Source organism: Gallus gallus, chromosome 1, assembly GCF_016699485.2.
Source record: "Gallus gallus isolate bGalGal1 chromosome 1, bGalGal1.mat.broiler.GRCg7b, whole genome shotgun sequence".
Taxonomy (NCBI): domain Eukaryota; kingdom Metazoa; phylum Chordata; class Aves; order Galliformes; family Phasianidae; genus Gallus; species Gallus gallus.
The window spans coordinates 123709394-123730929 of record NC_052532.1 but is presented as its reverse complement, the minus strand read 5'-3'; the positions used below and the strand labels follow the sequence as shown (position 1 = coordinate 123730929).

The following is a 21536-nucleotide window of genomic DNA, read 5'->3' as shown; positions in this document are numbered from 1 at the left end:
AGGAGAGTGGAACTACCCTATCTATAGACACCACCTTGTTCTGCGAATATCTGACTTTGAGAGTATTGTTTAGTAGATCCATAACACCATTCCTAAAGATGTCATTAATAGACATCCTGGGACTGATGTAGATTGCACTGTGTTTATTGCACTTTGAGAATTAACTTTTCTTCAGAGCTCCTGAGGCTTTGGCAGTTAATAGTAGGAAAACCAGCGCTGAAATGTTGGTCACTGAAATGTGACCTGAGAGACCAATATTATCTCACTTTATTTGCCTTTGATCCTTTAGAACTAATGTGCAGAAAGTCTATTTAGAAGGGGACAGCTGAGCAATTAATTAATAGGGGAGTAAACTCTGTGTTTTTCTCCTTGGGAGTATAGCATCTCCATGCAGCGTGAAATGATTTATGCTGTGGTAGTGTGGCAGTAACATGCTAACAGCATGACTTGGTGAAAATCTCATTCCATCAAATACACATATATACCCATCTGTCTCTCTCATTTTCCAGTGGCCAAAATAAGCAAATAATGATCCTGTTGCTGTAGAGTGCACCAGAGCTATTAACTCCTAATAAGTTTTCTTCTCCTGGTCAAGACTTGGGCTTAGTGAGGAACATCTTAAATATGTCCAAATAGGAAAATGGCTGTCTAAGGAATGACCATTCACTGCAGGGTTTTCTGATACTCAGAGTTGCACTCCAGAATTAATTGAAGACTGGTGTAATAAGAAGAAGCTAGCAAGGTACTGCCTGTTAAAGGATTCCAGGTGGCATTACTCACTAATAAGATAGCACTGTAGCACTGCTGTTGATATTCCAAGCAGTCTCACCACGGCAGTCTTGTACAGTGCACACAGGTATTTACAGTTTGGTGACTCAGTTATCAAAAAATATAACCTTATAGTTGAGAATGTTAGCAGCTGGGCAACTGTGCAACGCTGAGTATTTGTGGACAGAAGGATATTTTGGCTGGAGGTGATGATATGTCTTTGTGAACCACTGAAATTCAAATTCAAGAACTCTGCTTCATAGGGTTTTCCTTGCCACAGTGCTAATAAAGGAGGAAACAAAGTGTATTTGGTATATGTGAAAGCTTGACAGATCGAAAGACTTAGAGAAAAGTGGGTTTTTTTATTATTATTATTCTCAAAGCCATTACTGCAGAAGCATCTGAAATGGCATTTCCTGTATGAAAGCCCATCAGTGTGCCACAGCCATGATCTGAAGGGACCACTTCCATCAGAGGCAGAATGTAACTCAGCCTGCAGACACACTTCTTGGCCCCTTATGGAGGCTGCCAACCAGGGTTCCAATTAGTGCCAGTTGCAGACTGTGACAATTTTAAAGATTGACTTTCACACCATGCCAGACCTTTAGAAGAAAGCACATTTATATAAAACACAATTTGCTTTGACAGTAATTTTCTGTATGCTATTATAGAATCAGAGTATCTTTTCTCTCAGCTGAGTTTCTGCTGCTGTTTGATCCTGCAGTGAGGTAATAATCCCGTGCTTATATCTTTTCAACTTTATAGGACTGTATTCATCTCAGGCATCCATTACTTGCAGCTTTTAGGGCTCAGACATTTGAACCAGAATCCTGTAAAATTCCCAGATTCCTGTGTGGATTGCTTCTGCCACTGAATGTCCTCGCTTGTTTAATAGCAGACATAAATTTATAGGATGTTGCAAAGCAGAAGAGCTATTCTAATTAAACTGGGGGCTTCAAGAGTTCATAAGTTGATGTTGCTTGGATGTCAAGACGATTTTACTGCATTGACAGTGAGGCTAAGGGCAGTTACATTACCAGTAACAGTGGAAGAGGAAGTAACTGCAAACTTTCCAAACGTGTGATCCCTTTGCCTTCTGAAAGCGGGGACATCAACACACCCTTCCTATCTCCTCTATCCATACGCCATGCAGCATTACCCATTCTGGCCTTGCTTGGACTCCACATCTCATCCTTTATGGTAACATGCATTATTTCACAAGCCTCTTGCTACTCTTTTTGCCTGCTGCACTCCTGCAGCTCTCTGAGATGGAGTTGAGTTCCAGTGCCATGTACGGCATACCCTGCCTTGCCTCCACGATGGCAGCAGTGCCCATTCTAGCTGCGCGCAGCATCTCTAGAGGAACTCTGCAGAGGTCAGTGCAGCCAGCTGGACAGGCACAGACTGAAATCCCTCTGCTGCCCTTTGAACAGTCATTGCATGGTGTTCTGGCAGCCTTTTGATAAAGTACGTTTTTCTTTCTTCTCCTAGAATTTGTCTGGAAAACATCATCTGCCTAGGGTTTGAGAAGTCAGATTCTTCAGCTGCTACCAAACTGTTCATCTATGGGTGCATGTAATCCAGAGGCCAGAACAATCTGCCCACAGTAGCTTGGCTTTTTTTTTCCTTTTAATGTTAATTCTTAGTTGGAAGCTACTGAACCTTGGAAAAAATTGTCTGCTGTTTGTGTGTGGTTTAGTGTTGCCTTCAGAAAGTGGAGAGAGAAGAACCGCCATACCATGATTCTTGCTGGAGGAGTTCTTTAAGTGGAGATGGGCTGCATGGGTTTTTAGCTTGTATGTTTGTGTTTGTGCAGTGCTGCCTCTCCTGTGACAAAAATAGCCTTGGGAAAGTCATTCTCTTCTTAAAGCCCCTCTCCCTCATCCCCCTACATTGTTCCATAGGCTTCACTGAGTACAGAATTAGTTCCCCAGCTTGTCTCGGTTCCGCTATCCACCCAGGCAGGCTGACAACATTCCATGACCTGGAGGCACACACTGTGGGAAGCTGTGTGGTAAAAGACTGAGAGACAAGTCCACTCTGTCCCACCAAGTTCCCTGCCTCCAGCAGTTGTCTCCAGCCTTGGAGATAAACCCAGGTAGAGATCAGGTAAACCGTTCCTTCCCACAGGAGCCATCGCACGTGACACAAGTCTGGAAGAGTAAAATTTGAAGCTCCCTCAGGTGAAAATAACTGCTGTAAGGGGAACAGGGTTTATGTAAAAATGGATATACAGCTCAAATCAAAATGATCCTTTAGAAATCATTCTTAATGTACAACAATAGAGTGACTTTATCTTTCCTATGCAAACTCTGTTCGTTATTACTGCCTTCATCTTCATAATAATGAAAGACATTCAAATGTTGAATGATTTTTCTCTAGCCTAGATACTAGATAAAGACGAGTTCTACTTTTCTTACCTTTGAAGATGGCATTTGAGGTAACTTGATATATTTTGTAGTTAGCTTTTGACTCACTGAGATCCATTTTCTTACTTCAAAAATGCAGTGTGAAACATACCTCCCGTCACGGCATCTCACTCTGTCATTGTGAAGTTTTGGACCTCTCTATCTTGTAAGGCCCAGCACAGACTAGAAAGTCCAGAAATAGAACAGAACAAATTATATTAAAATACATCACTTGTAAATGTAAATTATATTGTTTATTATATGTCAATTTCTAATTTCTTCATCTTCGGTGGGAAAGAAACTTTGTACACCTCTGGTATACAAAACTGTTAAAATTTTATAAATTAGTATAGTTTTCCATTCTCAGTTCTTAGAAGTGAATACATGTAACGTACGTTGTCTTCACTCATGTACTATGTCTGCTACAGGACACGTGGAAAGAACAGAAACACTTGTTCCATATCATTCAGATACTGGGAAGCTTCTCACTCCCCCCATCTGTCCCCAGATGCCTTTTTCTCTTGCAGCTCGAAGGGAAGCAGAAGAGTAATTTCCAGATGCAAGTTTACAGACAAAGTCAATGGCTGGTATTGTAGCAGAATATTAACGTCTTGTGTAGTCCGAGACGCCTTATACTTAGTAATACAACTTTAACCTTTATAATGTGCTATAATTTGATTCTCACACCATCTATATTCTCTCATTGTTGCAGCATAAGTAGCTGTAAGGAGTGCCAGAACAGACAAATGCAATCACCATTCAGGGCACTGCAAAGGACAAATAGATGAATCACCAAAATTCCCATTACAATTTTGAGATTTTAGCCCTGTGCTCACCATTTTATTTTAATGTCAGGAAATGAAAGAAACATTGTGAAACTTCTTTGCTGTAGTCAGCTGGTGAGATGGTAGGGCACCCCAAAACTCCGGAAATGGTATCAAAGCTTGGAAATGCATATGATTGATCTTGAGTTTTGCTTCAAAAAGTGTATGTAGACAAGTCTATATTTAAAAGAGAAATAATTAGGTTGTGGTTAAATGAGTATGGAAGTTAATTAAATAGCTGCAATATATCCATATCTATTTTCTTTTACATTAGTCAGATGATTAAAAGAGGAAAAGACAATTCAGAGGGAAAGTAAGACTACATTTGTTTCTCTAGCCTTTGCCATTATCTTTCTGAAGTCGTTTAGAAGAAGTAACTTAAGTGTGGTAATGTACCTCGTTTATGTGATTTCATCTAAACTGTTGATGCATTCTACTGTCAAAAATATATATACATATACATTTAAGCTATAGAATTTGCAGATCAAAGTGTGTGGTTGGTAGTTCCAATGTTTTTCCACTGTTTCAATATATACAATATATGGCACAATTGACAGTCTCCAGAGCAGTGCAAGGATTATCGTTTAATTATATATGATTTTCTAACAGCACTGGAAGTAGAAAATGATGTGAAGATTTGTCATCACATGTTGAGAGGATTTTGGATCAAATGGTTGAGTTGTGACTGATTAAATATGTATTTCTCTTGTAACTATGCTGTGTTATGCATGTAACATGTTTTATAGAATATGTTTTCTCCAATGATGAGAGGTATGTAAATGGTGCTCAGCATCTGCTTTGTAACATGCTTGAGTCTGGATACTCCAGATGGCCTTACTATAGCCTCAAATACTGAGTAGGTCCTGGCTCTAGTGTCTTTCCAATGCAAGTGCCTGTCCTATAAGAAAGTCTTGTCTCCAAAATAAATCTTAATATGGTGACCTTTTGTTTTAAAAATGCTCTTGTTGGTCTTGCCTACACTGGCACTTGGACAGGTTGAATCCAAGAGTACTGAGGAACTGGAAAACATATTCATTACAAGCTGATTTTCTTGCATAATGGCAACACTGTAAGGTAACTGGAAAGCAGGAGGCAGAGCTGGTTGTAGTCTTAGATTTCATGAGAAATGATGCGGTTTATCCTACAAGGATAACATCTGTGGACTTTTCCATCTACACATATTCCTAGATTAATAGAGCAGTGACAAATTGGATAGAAGCAGATAGAATGGATGGGAATGTGAGATTCTTGAAATAAATTACATTTCTTATCATGTATTTTCAGAATCTCTAATGTATGACAGGTAGAATAGAAAAAAGTAGAGGGAAACCTATTGTTAACCAAAAGAGAATGGAGATTGCTTCTTTTTAGACTATAAGCTATAAAATTTTCAAGAATAACAGTGGTGAATGATAAAGAGTAATTGCAGAGATTTCCAAAATTTCTATCAGTAGTTTACAGATCTTAAAAACAGACTGTATATTTTCACAAATATGAACATTGTAAATAAAGGCTGTTTTATGATTGAGTAAATCATATCTGGAGCTTTGGAAGGTTTTATTAAAATGAAAAATAATTGTGGGAAGTTCCTTAAAGTATTTATAATTATATCTAAAGGAGAGAAAATAATTCTGCTTTGTGGCATTTAATTTTCACCATTTGTAGCTCCTCTTTTCTTTAACATTTTTTTAAACTAATTTTATTTCTATTGTTCTGAGCACAGATGAGCAATGCAAACCTTCAGTTCCTCCTTTTGAAAAGTCTACTCACACACTTTTCATGCGATGATACAAATATCTAATAAGAGGAGCAAAAAATGAAGGTTAACAAATTTTACATCAGTTTGAGGATGTTTGGTCAGACCTTGTGTGACTGCTGGCTTAGACAGAAGTAGGATTTACCACCTCAGTTGGCTTTCAGACATCTACCAACTTCAAGTATACTCTATATGGATATCCGTCAGAATATGGACTTTCAGTTTTCTGACTGAGCTTGCAGACTCTCCTCTTTACTCATTGTTTTTTGTCTTTTTAAATGGTGTGTCAATGTTGTGAATATGCAGTATAAGGTGACGCTACATAAGACCGATGCAGTGTGATTTATTTCAGTTTGTACTGCTGAACAGTTCAGGCATGTTAAATCAGTTGTACTTCAGTTAGCCAACCAATAAATCACATAAATAAGCAATTAATTGTGTTCAAAAGTGAAAGCAACAGAAAATCAACTCCATCTCAACAAAATAGCAACTGAAGTTTTCGTAGCTAATACTGTCCTCAGAAGGCCTCTGGCCAACAGGGTAATAAAATATATTGACTCCAATTGACGTCTTTTCCTCATCATTCCACTTCGCCCTTTCTTTTCCCTAGTTATTCATGAGTTCCAACTGCCCATCAGTTTGTGATAAAGTATGCATTTATTTGTCATTTGTCCGGATCACTTGATCTTACCAAGTTTCCTTTCTTTATGCTGTTTATTAGTTTTTGTTCGAGAACTGCTCATCTATTCTCGATTCACTAGTTTCATCCTAAAGAAGAGCCGTACCATTTCAAAAAAGACCTTTTGTTCAGCAATCTTGTAAAAACTAAACATTCACCAAGTATTATTCTTCATCTACCAGTTTGAAAGGTCAACTAAAGAATCTGGAGCTAAATTTTGCCTTTAGTTTTGTTTTGAAAACACCGCTGTCTTGATTAAGTGTACAAGAGCTGGATGACATAAAAAGTGACTTTCATTTGTAAAGTAGCCAAAATAAATGTGTAATCTATAGCTGATGAATTGATATAGTTAATCGAGTATTACTCCATTTGTACTGGAGAAAGCTATCATTAGAGGATTCAGTTGGAGCAAAAATTTCACAGTATGAGCTGCAAAATTAAGTCAATTCAATTTGTTATATTGGAAAAAAATATTTTTTAATATTCATTGTAGTTTCGGCATATTATTAATCACTGTAATTCTCTGATACATGATTGTAATAAACATTTGCCATATTAATGCAGTTTTCTGTATGAGAAAGAAAAGCTGATTATGTGTAGTGCATAAATGTGTGAATCTTTTCTTGATGTTACTTATTTTTCTTTTTGCAGAAGCTGCAAAGAATCAATCCTCCTTACCGTTGTCCAACCTTACCCTGTAAGTATCTGCAGTGTTTTCTCAATGTTTCCTAGCAACATAGCAGCTTTTTCTCTGCCTATATTCTATCTATTTCCTTACCTTATCTAGGCAATAAAAAGAACGAAGGAGATAAGGGCTGTGTCTCTTAAAGGTGATGTTTCAGACTGTATTACTGCATTCCGCACTAAAAGAATGTAATGCAAGTTGAATAGTAACAGCATCTTTAAACTCCTTCCAGGAGAATACACAGAGTGGGATGCTGAATTCTGCTTCCATCATCCTCTGAGGTCTGTGATGTGGCCTAGGTCAAGTCCCCACTGCTGCACTGCCTCTGTCTCTGTGAAGCAGGAATACCTCACCCCTCAGAGCCTGAATGGGAAGCAGGGAGTGGGCATGATGGTGCAGTAAGACTACTAAGAGAACGGTCCAGCTAAATAAAGAACCTAAATTCTTTAAAGCTAGCCAAATTTTATGTAATATGAGGGGAAAGTCCCTTTTTATACAGATTGTCTTATTTCATCAGCTGTCAGGTTTCATCCTTTTCTTTAACCATCAGATGACAGAAGAACTCATGATTTGGTGCTGCTGGTTATGTGTATCCCTCAGAAGTGGCCTGTAAAATGCAGTACTGTATGCCTTTGAGTTGCTGTAGTTTGTCATTGCTATGCTGCTGGTGTGAGCACAAGCCTTTGTATAGTGAATGTGAGGGAAATTGAAACCTAAATGAACTGTGAGCTCCTCATTCAGTGGGAGACCTTTACAGCACAGGCACAGTCTTTCTCCAGCCTTTGACCTGGAGAAGAAGGCACATCATGACATTCTATCTTCCCAAGTCTTCAGGTCCAAGCCCTATATGCAGCAAACAGAATCTGTTCCACTCATTGCATAGCACCTAAAGCTAATTTATAACTGACCTACCTCCAGATATTACCGAGCCAGAAATGGCACTGAAGCATTGCATGTGTTTTGTGTCAGCCATGTGGGCTGATGTGTTCAGCTTATACATGTAGCTATGTTGCTCTTTTCTGGTGGGCCTATCAGAGTCCCCCAGCTCTACCTCTGCAGATGAGGCACTCATGCTTTTGGGAATTATGGAAGTTTTATCTCATGTAGTTTGTCTCCATAAGAATGTCCATAGAGCAGTCAGTAGATACGATAGATGGTGCTTATCAGTGCTAGCTTTAATTGATCCTTTTTTATCTCAAAGTTGGGATGTTTCAATGGCATGGGCTTAGTGGGTGAGCCTCAGCTACAGGACAGCTGCACCTGGCAGATCTCCGGTTGTCCCCCTCCCATTGTATTTCACTATCTGTCCAGTTCAGGGCCAAGCTGGTTCACAGTGTCCTTCCCTCACCACTTTCAAGCCCAGGTGTTCTTGCAGAGGAAACAAGGTATGCATAGAGATGGGAATCAGCTGAGATGCTGCCAGTGTGTGGAGCCAGGTTTGTTCCATGCAGCAGCACAGGGTCCCTCAGTTTATGCAAACCCTGGGCTCTGAAGTCTCCTAGGGACTCCTGAGTCACTTTGAGTGCCTGGCCCACACTGGACCTCTTACTGTTTCTATTAATAATGCCTGAGCCTGTTAGGTGACATCCACCTTGGCTGGATATTGCCGTACTCCCTCTGCAGGAAGCAGTTGTAATGAGTGTAGTTGGTCCTCTGGCAAATACACTTTGTCTCACAGTTTGGGAACAGTGTGTCTTCAAAAACTATGATACTCATGTTTTCCCCTTTAATTTTTCTCCCTCCCTTTCTCCTTTTACAATTTTGCCCATAAAACTGGAAAGATGAAATAAATAGAAACCAGACAAAGGAAAAGTAAGAGCTTTTAAATAAAGATGGAACCTCTTCCCCATTCTTGTCAGAAAACATCTCTAGAAGTATTTCAACTAGCTGTCTTTGTGATGGTGAACCTTTCTGTTTCTATAATTGCATGAAAAATATCTGCCAAGGTGGATTACAGGAGTGCTACTTCTTAATAGTTTTTATTTGTGCTACTTAGAGAGCGTGTTTTCATCCTTTTAAGTTAACCATTCTTTATGATTGCCAGTGAAGGTAGAGGTAATTTAGATTTATAGTACTGTGTAGCTCACCTAGTAATTTTGAAAGCTTTTGCAAATCATTTTGCTTAAGTACATTCTGTTTCATTTAATTCTTAAACTCATTAAAATTGAATTTGATTGTTACCAAGCCAAAGCATTAGATTTTCTTATTCTTTCCATCAATCTAAAAATCTCTCCTATGTTAATATCACCACTGCTTGTAAGAAGATGACTGAAGCACTTGACGCAGTTTAACGTTTTGATTTTTGCAAGTATAACATTAGATTATCATTTCTGAGCATGAGTGGACTATCATTCTTATTGATGCCTTGTTAAGTTTTAAGCATTGTTCAAAACAAATAACTTGCCTGTTTTGTTATCTCATCAGACTTTATGCCTAGAGATAATTTGATAAGTTGCTCTCATGATTAATCTCTTAAGTTCCTTGGATACAGTCCAGGCCCAGCTAAGGTCTGTAGCAATTTTGCTGTGCATAAGCTTTGTTATGGGAAAAAGATAACATATTCTGTGGGTTTTGCTTTCATTTGAAAGAGATGCTTTTTGTTATAACGTAGTTACATGTCTAAGATAAAATGTGTACAGAAAATTATTGATAGATAACACTTATTTCTGACTTGTAATGATGTAGCAACAAATGGTCCTGTTGAGACTCACAGTGTTTTTCATGCTGCTTTGCCTTATGGAGTCATTTAATAGGAACGACTACAATATCTAGAATTGTGGTTGCAGAGACGGGTATAAAAAATAAACAGGTCCATCGCAAAGACTACAAAAGTGAGAAAGAATCCCAAGGCTGTAGTTTTAGGAAGCATTCAGAAGTTAGATATTAGTGTTGAACAGGATGATATTTTACTACTTGAAGCTGTAAGGGCCGTGTAGAAATGATAACTTTTTATTGTACTCATAATGGCCTTTTTTTCAGCCATCCTTAGTAACTTTGCTTTTGCATATCTTCATATGATTGTTTTTAGCATGGTCAGTTACATGTATAGCTTTAACTCTCAACTCTCAGAGATCGTGGTGTGGTTACTAATAAATGTAACATTACTGTGTTCCTTCTTAAAAATGTAGGCTGGTAAAAGGCCTCTTCCCAGCAACTCCTTCTTGTTTGAACCAGACTCCACTCACATCAGAACTGTGCTGCACAGCCTTCATCTTTCACTTTTGTGCAAATGCCAGTGAACACTGATGCTCCTGTCCTTTCTTTCAGAAGGCTTCTTCTTTGGCTGTATGGATTTTTATGGAATATAACCATACAAAATATGCAGTCTGTTCATCAGTGAACACTGAGAATATTCTTTGTGAATTTCCATGTTATCTCAGCAAAATGAAAGCTCTTTCAGCCTGTCCACCCATTCTTTCTTCAGTCTTTTTCCCCAGCAGTTGCCATCTGGTCTCTTCCCTCTTCATTAGACATTTCTCCCATCTCTGATACATTACCATTACCATTATCTTTCATTTTTAATGCTTACTTTTGTATGGACCAAAGGTTTCTTTCATTCACCCAAATTCCTCGTGACAAAGTCAAGTCACATGTATGAGAAGCAATCATTAATTTAAAATAGTAATCTGTCAATGTAATGAGCGGAACATTGGAGAAGCAGGAACCCAGAAGACCAGTGGAGTGTATTTTATAAATCCCTCCACATTTCATGTCTGTGCCTTCCACCAAATCCAAAGCAGGTCTTATATTTCACCTGTAGTCTTTGGGACAATAGAAGAAAACCAGGCTGTCATTAAATGTAGGTGGAACTTCTTGAATTTTTGCAATGCCTAGGTTAAAGTAAGGTTTGGCTATTCGTCACCTGGCATATAGATTAGATATTGATTACCACCCAACAGTAGTAAAATATATCTGATGCAAATATAATTGTCCCTAGTATATTACGTTGTTTAGGAAGAACAAAATAAGAATTTAAGAGAAAACCCAAATCTGACTGTTATTTCAGCAATTCAATTTGTGCCAAGTTTAACAAAGAAGTACTCCTGATGATGATCTGTTAGTGCCCTGTGGTGATAACAAATTACTGCATGGTAGAATTCCTCAACATTATTATTTACATGTCCCTACCTGCTCTTCTACAATGCTCTTGTGAGCTGGTGTCGTTTCAGCCTTGCTCGCAGCTCTGAATAGTGGGTTTTAGTTTGCCTTTGGGCATTATGTACTGTTCCACTTAATAAATTTAATACTTCCTCTTATTCACATTTTATTTGCTTGCTAAATTTTGTTTCACATAATTGCCTTTAGGGATGGACCAAAAAGTCAACACATTTTTGCAGTCATGAAATTATTCTCTATTTCTTAAGAAACATAGTATTTCATATTAAACTAATAACTAGTTATGGGTAACAAGCTTAACATTAATTGCATATGTACAGATCTGATTCTGAAAAGTCCATAACATTAGAAAAGTAATGCTTTCCAGAAAGCCTCTTCTTCTTGTGGTAGTCTCTCATGTTTTGACTCAGCTAATGGAATGCACATGTATTGCTCTCCCTGGTAAGTTGGGTTTAAAAGGGGAATCTCAGTCTTCACTGTCATTTTCTCTAAGCAGATCTCTATGCAGTGACTCATCTCACTTGTTAGCAGTTTCTCTAAGCACTGTTGAAATGATCAGCTGATTTTTTGCTGAGTTCTGTGCAAACAAGTAAAGATTATTGAAATTTCTGTTAAATTTGGGCTTTTAACAGAGAACACTGCTTAGGTCACACAGTGTGAAATGCGCCTTTGTTGAAGTATTTTGACTCATTGTTAAAATGCCCCCTCATTTTGCAAAAGTCACTCTAATTAAGCTGTTTTTATCTGTGACAATGCAAATACTTTACTTGCACTGATGTTTTGCAGTATTGTAAACACCTCCTGCGTAAGGTCATTAACTGAGGATAATGGCTTCCATTTGGCTAAAAGAGTATCATAAACAAATGAAAATGGCACTGTGAGAATCATTAATTAATAGCATTCTTTGCCAACACATCCACAGGCATTAAAATATAATAGAATGGCACATCATTTTGCTAATGTTTTGTTAGACAAGCAAGTTTTGATAATCAAAATCAAATTTTTCATAGGTATTTGCCTCATTTTTTTTAGAAATAGTTCCTTTCTCAAAGGGAGAATGTCAAGTGCCAAGTTGATGCAGAGATAGAAACAATGAGACTGTGCAATTAAATGCAAAAGCTGTGGTACTACTCAAACCTTTAAACAACCAATGCCCCTCCAAGCCGTCAGCGCAGCTGGTTGAGTTTTCACAGTACAAAGCAACCAACTTTCCCACTTACTCAGTGTCTGGCAGGGGGCCTGAGTCGCAGCCCCATTACCACATGCAGGAGGAAGTGTCAGCAGAAGTGAAAAGGCTGGGAAGCTGCACATTTCATACCTGACCATGATATGTTTCTCTGGCTGTGCACTAATGCACATTAAACCCATGACTTGGAGGAGACGCAGGGAATGCGGGTTTGATCAAACCTTGCAGTCTTGTTGGGCTCTCCATCAATGGTCAATTTTCAATCCCTATTTTTTTCAGTAATATAAGTGTTTGTGCTCTCTGCAAGTGAGTTTTGAGATTGCAGGAGGAAAGGGTGACAACACCACATACCAGATTGCCATATTTGCTCTATAGGAATAACCTTGCCAGAATCTAGAAGAAAATTTGGCGGTCTGCCTGTAAAGAGAAGCCAGGCTGGTGAGTCACCTGTGATAAGAACAAACAGCTGTAAAAAGCCCCTTCCAGCAAGAAGAGCTGGTGAAAACCACTCCTTTTGTCTTGCCTTTGCAAAGGAGAGCCAGTCAGCCAACTCAGATAGCTGTGCTGTTCCATGACAGCAGGAGCAGACAGGGTGTATTCCATTATTGGATGCCATGTTAAATATCTCCCATGCACACTGCAGGAAGGAATGACATGAGGAGGACAAAAATTAGACAAGGCATGTGCATGATTATATTTGTCATGGTATTACTGTAACCTAAGTCTTTCTAGGAATTCAACTCTAGACTACAATATGTAAGCACTCCAGCATTTCTATGTTGTCTCTTCTTGTTGAAGTGTATTGTTTTTTGTCCCACATCCTGAAACATTAACTCTTTTTAACATTTTTTTCCCCTCCTTCTCCTATTACTGTTTCTAATCTTCTGCAATGCTTCTACATTTTAACACTGGTTTTAGAAACTGAGCTTGGTTTGATATTGGGGTTAAACTTTCTGTCATTTACTGGTTAAAAGCGTGTATGGACATACTTGTTAGAGAAAAGGTAGGAATGAACTGCAAAAACAAAGAAGTGTTCATTTTTAATTCCTGGTTCTGTTTTGCACTCCAGCAACTGTCAGGTAGCTGTGATATTTCTGGGAGATATCAGATGACTGTGATTTTTCTTGGGACGATGAGGCATCTTTCATTCCTTGCTCATCCTGCTTGATGCTGAGCCTGTGGTAAAGACTACCATATATTCAACGTGATGATAAATCAGTGGCATTGAGAAATAAGCTAAAGACTTATTCCTGACAGTATCTAGAAACAAGGCTTCTCTATCACTAATAAATATATAAATAAATAAATAAAACAAAAAACTTTTTCACTTATTCATCTGTCTCTCAACAGAGATCAGTGACGACAAGAACAAGGGGCATTGAACTGCTCCATCACTCCTGCAGATTATTAGTCAAGTCAAAAATTGAGTGATGGTGACAAGACCTTCAGTGTTTACAAGAACTGCTGTCAGGCTGCACTGATAATAGGAAGTTATTCCAGGATCATCACCACTGATGCCTGCTCTAATTTCTCATAAGCAGAACATGAGTTAGTATTTTCAGTATCCAGTCCACCTCTCAGAAGTTCGGATAAGATTTTGAAAGTCCTAATTCACATCTTACTAAAACAAATACACCAAAACCTGGCCTCAGGGAACGCAGTGATTTTCAGCATGGCCAGAATTGCTTCCATCACCCATTGCAGTGGTTATAGAGTTGGGCAATGCCAGTAGGTCTATATCTGTAATTGACAGATATGGAAATGTAATGGAAATCTTTTTTACTGTGAAAACCAAAAATTGCTCAGATATCCCAGTTGCTAGCCAAATGCTTCTTACCTGAAGAAGTTTTTTTTCCAAGGGCTGAACACTTGGATCTCAGGTGATTCCAATGTAACAGGTAAAAGCCAATTAGTTCACAGAAGAAAATGTGGGAAGTGTCTGCTCTTTTAATCGACGAGCTCCCACAAAATGCCTGACCTCTGGTAGCTAAAGCTGTTTGCAAGGTTTCTGTAGGGGATACTTCCAGGAGAAGCCTGCACGTGCCTCTTGGTGGTTCTAATCTCTGCTTTGAAGTGAGCTTATATAATGAGGTGCCACTGTTCTTGCAGAGCTGTCAGATACTTTTATTTGCAGGGGTTGTGTTTGTATCTGTGTGTAGTGGATGACAGAGTTAACAAAAAAATTCTCATTCGGTGTTTGAAGGAAAGATGGCACACTGCTCACTGAACAGTATTCATTCATGCAGACAGGTTTGCTTTACAGTGATCCACAAGGAATTTGTACATACACCAAGAACCTCTCTCCTTGCTGCAGTCTGACTGCGGGATATGTTTCAGTACATGAAGTACATCAGTGACTCCTTGTATGTATGTGCATATGTGTTATTTCTGGAAGCATTATGGTTTGACTGCGTTTCTATTCTTCAGTGAATGGTGTGCAAAGTGTTGCTGTATGTGTGGAGTTCCCAGAGTATGAGAAGCGGGAAAAAACTGAAAAATTAATGATAGGTGTTAACTTGAATTTATGTGATCTGTTTTGTCATCATTTTTCCTTCCAGTCTCCTAAATCAGCTTTTATTAGTGCTGCAAAAAAGGCAAGATTGAAGTCCAATCCTGTCAAAGTGCGATTCTCGGAAGAAGTAATAATCAATGGCCAGGTGTCGGTGAGTATTCAACTATTTCAGCTTAGGAAGGACTGAGCATTTCATCCAAAGGTATGCCTCCAGGCTAGAAAGTGAGGGAATTCTATGGCAGGAATAGGAACAGGAGTGATAGGCTTACAAAGGGGAGGGTTCCTCTGTTTTCCAAGTTTCAAGCAGATCTGTTTTTAAAGTCCACTGGGCCTATAATATTGTGAAAAATGTGTCCCTTCTTAAAGTAAGATTAAAATGCTAGAGAAGGCATTTTGTGATGATAGCGCATATATGCCTTTCTTTATACTCTTTAATACATAAGGAAATCATAAACTCAACGCAAGTAACATGTCAGCAAAACAGGTTAACACTACCTTAGGGATCTCTTTCAGATTTGTTTTACCAACCCGAAGTTGTTTCCAGCAAAGTGAGCATTGTTTTGAGAGGCACTGAGCTCCTCCTCAGGCGTGAACTCCTGGCTCATTTTCATAATGGCATAGAATATTTTTCCACACTGATATATTTATCCAGCTCTCTTCCAAACATAAATTGATACTATATTTTTTTCAGAAGCAATTTTTTGCTTTTTTTTTTTTTTTTAAGAAAAGGCTTTTTTTCCTTCCTTTTCCTATTTATTTTAATATCTTTTTTATGAATAATCGCTATTTACCATTATTTAACACACCATCCCTGGATGTGTTTAAGAGCCGTTTGGATGTGGTGCTCAGAGATGTGATTTAGCAGAGGGTTGTTAGAGTTAGGGTACTCTGGTTAGGCTGCGGTTGGACTTGATGATCTTTGAGGTCCTTTCCAACCTGAGTAATTCTGTGATTCTATGATTTTTAGTGGCAATACTATGTTACACTTCTTAAATAATGACAGAGTTTAGCATTTAATACCTTCCTATAAAGGGAATGTAAAACACTGTTGCTTACTAATGAATCTGCAGTTCCTGTTTTGTAAAGACACTGAAGAGCTCCCTTTATTCAGAGAAACAGGTATAAATTTTTCTATTCTACTGAAAATGTTTCAGCATAAGAGGTAGCATATTTGCTGAGATACAGTATTTAGGGAAATAAAGTATTCCAAGTCAGACATAAAATGTAAGTGAAAGTTTATGTTTTTCCAGGAAAGAGACCGATAAAGTATGGCTGTAACAAGCATGGCTGGACACTTGCAGGGCCTTGTGAATTCTGCTATAAATTTAACTCAACAAACTCATCTTCAGATGTTACCTTTACATCTGATTGATGTTCTTTGTAGAACAACATTTTGATTTCCCTTGTTACGTGCTGTAATATGATTCACTGATTTGCTTGGCAGGAAACAGTTAAGGACAATTCACTTCTTTTCATGCCAAATGTTCTGAAGGTGTATCTTGAAAATGGACAAACCAAATCTTTCCGTTTTGACTGCAGCACTTCAATAAAGGTAGGCTTGTTATGTAATGCTAAGAATGCTGGTTAACTGTCTTGCAAGACCTTCAGTAATTATTTTTTACTTTGTATGCTTGAAGACACTATTGATTTTGTTCTTTAACTGGGGCTGGATTCACAATTAAGAAATAATGAGGTTTTGGTCCATTTTTCAGCTGTTTAAAATGTGTTGTATTGTCAATGAAGAAAAAGTAGAATGACTGTTTTAATGTGACTGGAGTCCAATTAAAATTACGTGGGTGTGCCACTTTGATACACTGCCAAATACTAGTATGATTTGTCAGCAAAAGTCAAGATCTTAAAAGATTAAGATGTTAGTTGCTAATTGAGTATCATTTAGCTTACCATCCTGTGAACTTGGGATGGGATACAGTAGGATTACACTGGTGATAAATTGCTTATCTTAGTGTAATGTCATCTAAACTTCCTGTAACACTTTCCAAATAGAGAAATAAAGTGGTGAAGCCCTGGCATGCAATCCAGTCTACTGGGGAGTGTCTGTGACACTCTTTAATATAGGTTCCTAAATCTGAGCTATTGTTGGTGTTTGTCAGCACCATGGAGTGGTGTAGTAAGCAGCAAGACTAGTACTGTTGGGCATCCTGATATTCTCTCAAGGATTTTGTTTGGGTGAGCTAGTTTTAACCCAGATCAGTTACCAAATCTAGGTCACTGCACAGTAGCATGCACCTTGTGACACTGGGATGAGAAATGTATGGGTGGGAATAAGCAGCAGAGGCTGAGGAAGCAATTTTCAACTGCCATGACAGCTTTTGCTGGCTTTCAGAGATTGTAATGTTATGCATGTTTGAAGAAAGGCTGTTTTTTTGCTCACTGTGATTATGTAGTATGCTTAATCAATTGGAATGGCAAGGAGAGTGATTCACTGAGTTAAACATAGGGTATTTTACTCCAGTCTTCAGGTGAAAGGGCAAAACAGATATTGAAGTTCCACATAAGAACGGTCTGCAGCTTCTGATAATAGCTCATATATATACCTAAGGCATAAATTGAATCCAAGGAATGGATAAAAGCCTCCATTTTACTGCTGTGAGACAAGGGAGTTGTTCTTCAGTCATTTTGAGAATTTGGTTGGGTGAAAAATTAGAAGACATGTTTTATGTAGATATTGAGGTACCCTTCTAAGGCCTATGAACCCACTTTCCTATGAGCCCACTTGTTACTATTTTATGTTATAAGCATGAAACAAACCAGCCAACCTGTTTCAGGATATTTTGCCTCTTCAGACCAGTCTTTGGCTATCAATCACACGAGTTTTTTGGTGGTTCTGTCATGGCTGTGTCAAGTACTGTAAGATCATATATCTAGCTGGAAGATACCCATGTCAGTTCCATGACCTAGCTGTACTGATCGTGAAGCCTGCTTTGACTTCAGTCATTTTGATTCTTTGTAGGAATAATTATTTTTTTAATCTGCTTACAGTTAGCAGCAAACAATGCACTATAAGTGCCTTATTACCAGCTCGTAATAGCATACTTTTAATATTATGTCTTTTCATGTTACTGTTACACCTCTTGTGTTTAGGCAGTGTTCAGGAGTATAAGTAGATCTAATGTAGAGGCAGTAAATTCCACTTTAGTAAAAACAGCACAGTATTAACCTCCATTATTTAGAGTGGTTGCTTGTTATCCATTAATAGTATTTTATTCTTTACAGCATACAGAGTTTGCCCCATCCTCCTACATACATTTTTCATCCTTCCACCAATGTGGTGTTGACTTTCAATAAACGCACTGTAATTGATCAATTAATCTTCCTAACTTACTTTAAAACACTTGGATTATGATTCAGCATGATCTCCTTAGTAAATCCTATCCATCTGGATACTTATGCATATCTAAAAATCTCTTAGATAGAAATGCTTTAATCTTTTTATGAGCATAATGTGAAACTATTTTAAAAGATAGGTTGTTATATATTTCTTTCTGCTACTGCATTCATTAAAGCAAAAGATGCCTTGCCAGATGAAATAACACTCTAGGTATATTTACAAAGCATCCTATGAAAGTGAAGTACAGACTGGTTAAATGTTTTTTGAGATTTGTTTAGCTGTTCTTTCAGAAACAATTGTTCTCAAACAGATTCCCCTTTGGTGTATGCCAATGTGAAAAAAATAATAACAAAACTGTTTAGAAATAGGTTTTATACTATGACTTGAGTTGATCCCTGAATTTAGAGCTGCTGCTTGGCACAGGCATCATCACTGAGTTTTCCATTGGTATTTTAAACTCAAGTATACTCATTAAACACAAGTATCACTAAGTGGATTTCAAAAGAAAGGCAACAAAGCAAAAGAACAAAGAAAGGCCATTCATTTAATTTTTGCCTTGGACTTATAAATTCTTTTTGTATTCTTTGGTGGCCCTATCTCATAAATAAGGGAGGAAACCAGACTTGTACATTCTGGAAAAGAGAAGGCTCCAGAGATACCTTATTGTGGCCTTTCAGTACTTAAAAGGAGCTTATAAACAGGAGAGAGACAGACCTTTTGTATGGTCTGACAGTGATAGGACAAGGGAGAATGGTTTTAAAACTGAAAGAGAGGAAATTTAGGTTAGTTGTTAGGAGGTAATTCTTTACCCAGAGGGTGGTGAGGCGCTGGCACAGCTGTCCAGAGAAGCTGTGGTGCCCCATCCCTGGAGGCGCTCAAGGCCAGGTTGGATGGGACCCTGGGCGGCCTGTGCTGGTGGGGGGCAACCCTGCCTATAGCAGGGACTGGGGCTGGGTGGGCTGAGGTCCCTTCCAACCCAAGCCATTCTGTGATTTTGTGATTCTGTGATAAATAAACAGCAGAGTGACAAGACCCTCTTTCATTTTCTGATGGAGAGGTTCTATCTACAGAGGGACCAAGAAATATGATTTAAGGGCTACACAAGTATGATCTGCATATTAAGCTGCACAAAAAGCTGTAATTTCACTGTATATGTGGGTTTTTTGTTTGTTTGTTTGTTTTGGCATACATATCTGATACTAGAGATGTTTGAATAAAAAGGCATCAATTTTTTCCCATGGTGAATGTGGGTGTTGTCTTATGTCACATGGAGAACATGCATGAAATACGACCATCCTCTCCTGTGATTGCTGGGCTTCCACCCTAAGCTATATACATGCAGAGTGTGTGAAGAACTTGGACCCAAGCTTTTCATAAATTAAAGAATATTTTATAAATTTTTTGTGAATTAGGATGTCATCTTAACACTGCAAGAAAAGCTTTCCATCAAGTGTATTGAACACTTTTCACTGATGCTGGAGCAAAGAGTGGAAGGATCTGGAACGAAACTTCTTTTACTACATGAACAGGAGACTCTAACTCAGGTCTGTGGGATTATATGTACAAGATATTAAAGACACTTGTTAATCAGTACATTTGACTATTAAATAACTTTATTCAGGTGAGTTAACTGCAATATTTTTAGCTTGTTATAGTCTGTCAAATAGTGACAGTACTTAGATGTGGTTATAAGAACCAAGTTGTCATGGAATAATTATTTTTCTGTTACATAGGCATCACATGTCATTGCTTCACTGGGCCATTAAAATGTACTAAAAAGTTCATCAAAGATCAAATTTAAAGAAAGTGTTTATCAAAGCCGTTCTTCATATCATATGTGACACAGCTAATGAACATTCTCAATAGCTGGAAAATCCATTGTAATAGTTCTGAGAACCCCAGTCTGCCAAAATTCCTTTAAATGCTTATTTTGATCTTTGATTCCTGTCTGATTATGCAGATCTGTGTCTGGGTAACAGGAAATGGTGCTCTTTCTGCTGAAGCTGTTTGTGTTGGTTATGCAGTGATACATTATGTCATTTCTGTGACTCAGAAAGTGCTGTTGTGACTTTTATCTCAGATGAGGGAGGCAGATCAGGCTGCTGACAGGCCAGTTCTGAGTAGACGTAAAGTTGTTTGGTGATTCCCAGCAGACAACCCTGATTTCAGCTGCTATTCCTTTTGGCCAGGCTGTTTAGCCTGAAATTCTGCATGCCATTTCTGTGTGTCAGGAGAATTGTTGTATTTTTAACTTTTTCACCTAAATTTTCAAAAAAATATAAATGGGTTTTTTAAAAGGAAAACAGTATTTTAATTTAAAGGTCAGAATTCCCTTGTTCATATAACTACACTCTGTGCAGTGGTATGAAGGAAGTCAGCTCAGCCACTCAGGATTTTTCTAGTGTTTTCTAACTTAAAAGCATTTACCTTTGCCATGTTAGCATTCTTTTTCTGTGGTACGAGCTACTCAATGAATGCACAATATCCAGGAGTACTTGGTGCTGGCTCTCATGGCCTAGCTGTCTCTCTTTGAAGTAACTGGTAACATTCCCATTGAAATCAGAGGGATCAGAATAAACCAACACAGAGAGCTTTTGAAAATCCCATCCTGAGCTTTTATTTATACATACAGACTATGTCTGGATACATGGGAATGAGGTCAGAGACAGTGTGCGATAAACATACTTTCTGAACATTGTTAGACTGTCCATTGGAGAATTTAAAAAGTATAGTCTTATCAATTAAAGATGCTGATAGTAAAGTAAAGTACACTAACTTTCAAACTACATTAGTCTAATTAAATAAACTACACAAACTACATTAATTTCTTCTTTGAAATTCCTGTAAAGTCAGCAATACTCTAATTTGCTGTTATAGTGTTGCTGCTGACCATGGCTCACAATAGTGTTATTGAACTGTTACTCTTTCATCCAATTATTTATTAGCTCTTTGATGGTGCCCAGTGAATATATCCAGATTACTGTATTATATTCTTAGCTAACAGTTGTGCTGACCAACAGGAAAAGAAAAGTCTTTTTGAGTTTCTTAAGTAATGGGAGATACCTGTTTTGGTCAGAATTCTAGGGTAGGTATCTTAATCCAGAACAACTCAGGAAAACTGAAATTACAGTTTCTTGCAAATTTTGTATTGGATTAGAGCAGTTGTGCTCACAGGCTCTCATTCTGATGGGAAATATCAACCACTCACATATCCGCTGGGAAAACGACACAGAAGAGGTCACTAAAGAAGTTA

At 38.1% G+C, this 21536-nt stretch overlaps 1 protein-coding gene across 3 annotated transcripts in view; it reads left to right on the top strand.

Annotated features, from left to right (window-relative positions):
- FRMPD4 (FERM and PDZ domain containing 4) overlaps positions 1-21536 on the top strand; it is a 304246-nt gene that overhangs the window by 265091 nt on the left and 17619 nt on the right. For all 3 annotated transcript variants that reach the window (XM_416838.8, XM_040662265.2, XM_040662269.2), the window contains 4 exons: positions 7087-7132; positions 14981-15085; positions 16379-16486; positions 19696-19827. In XM_416838.8, coding sequence (XP_416838.4) covers positions 7087-7132; positions 14981-15085; positions 16379-16486; positions 19696-19827 — 391 coding nt within the window. The remainder of the gene's footprint in view (positions 1-7086; positions 7133-14980; positions 15086-16378; positions 16487-19695; positions 19828-21536) is intronic.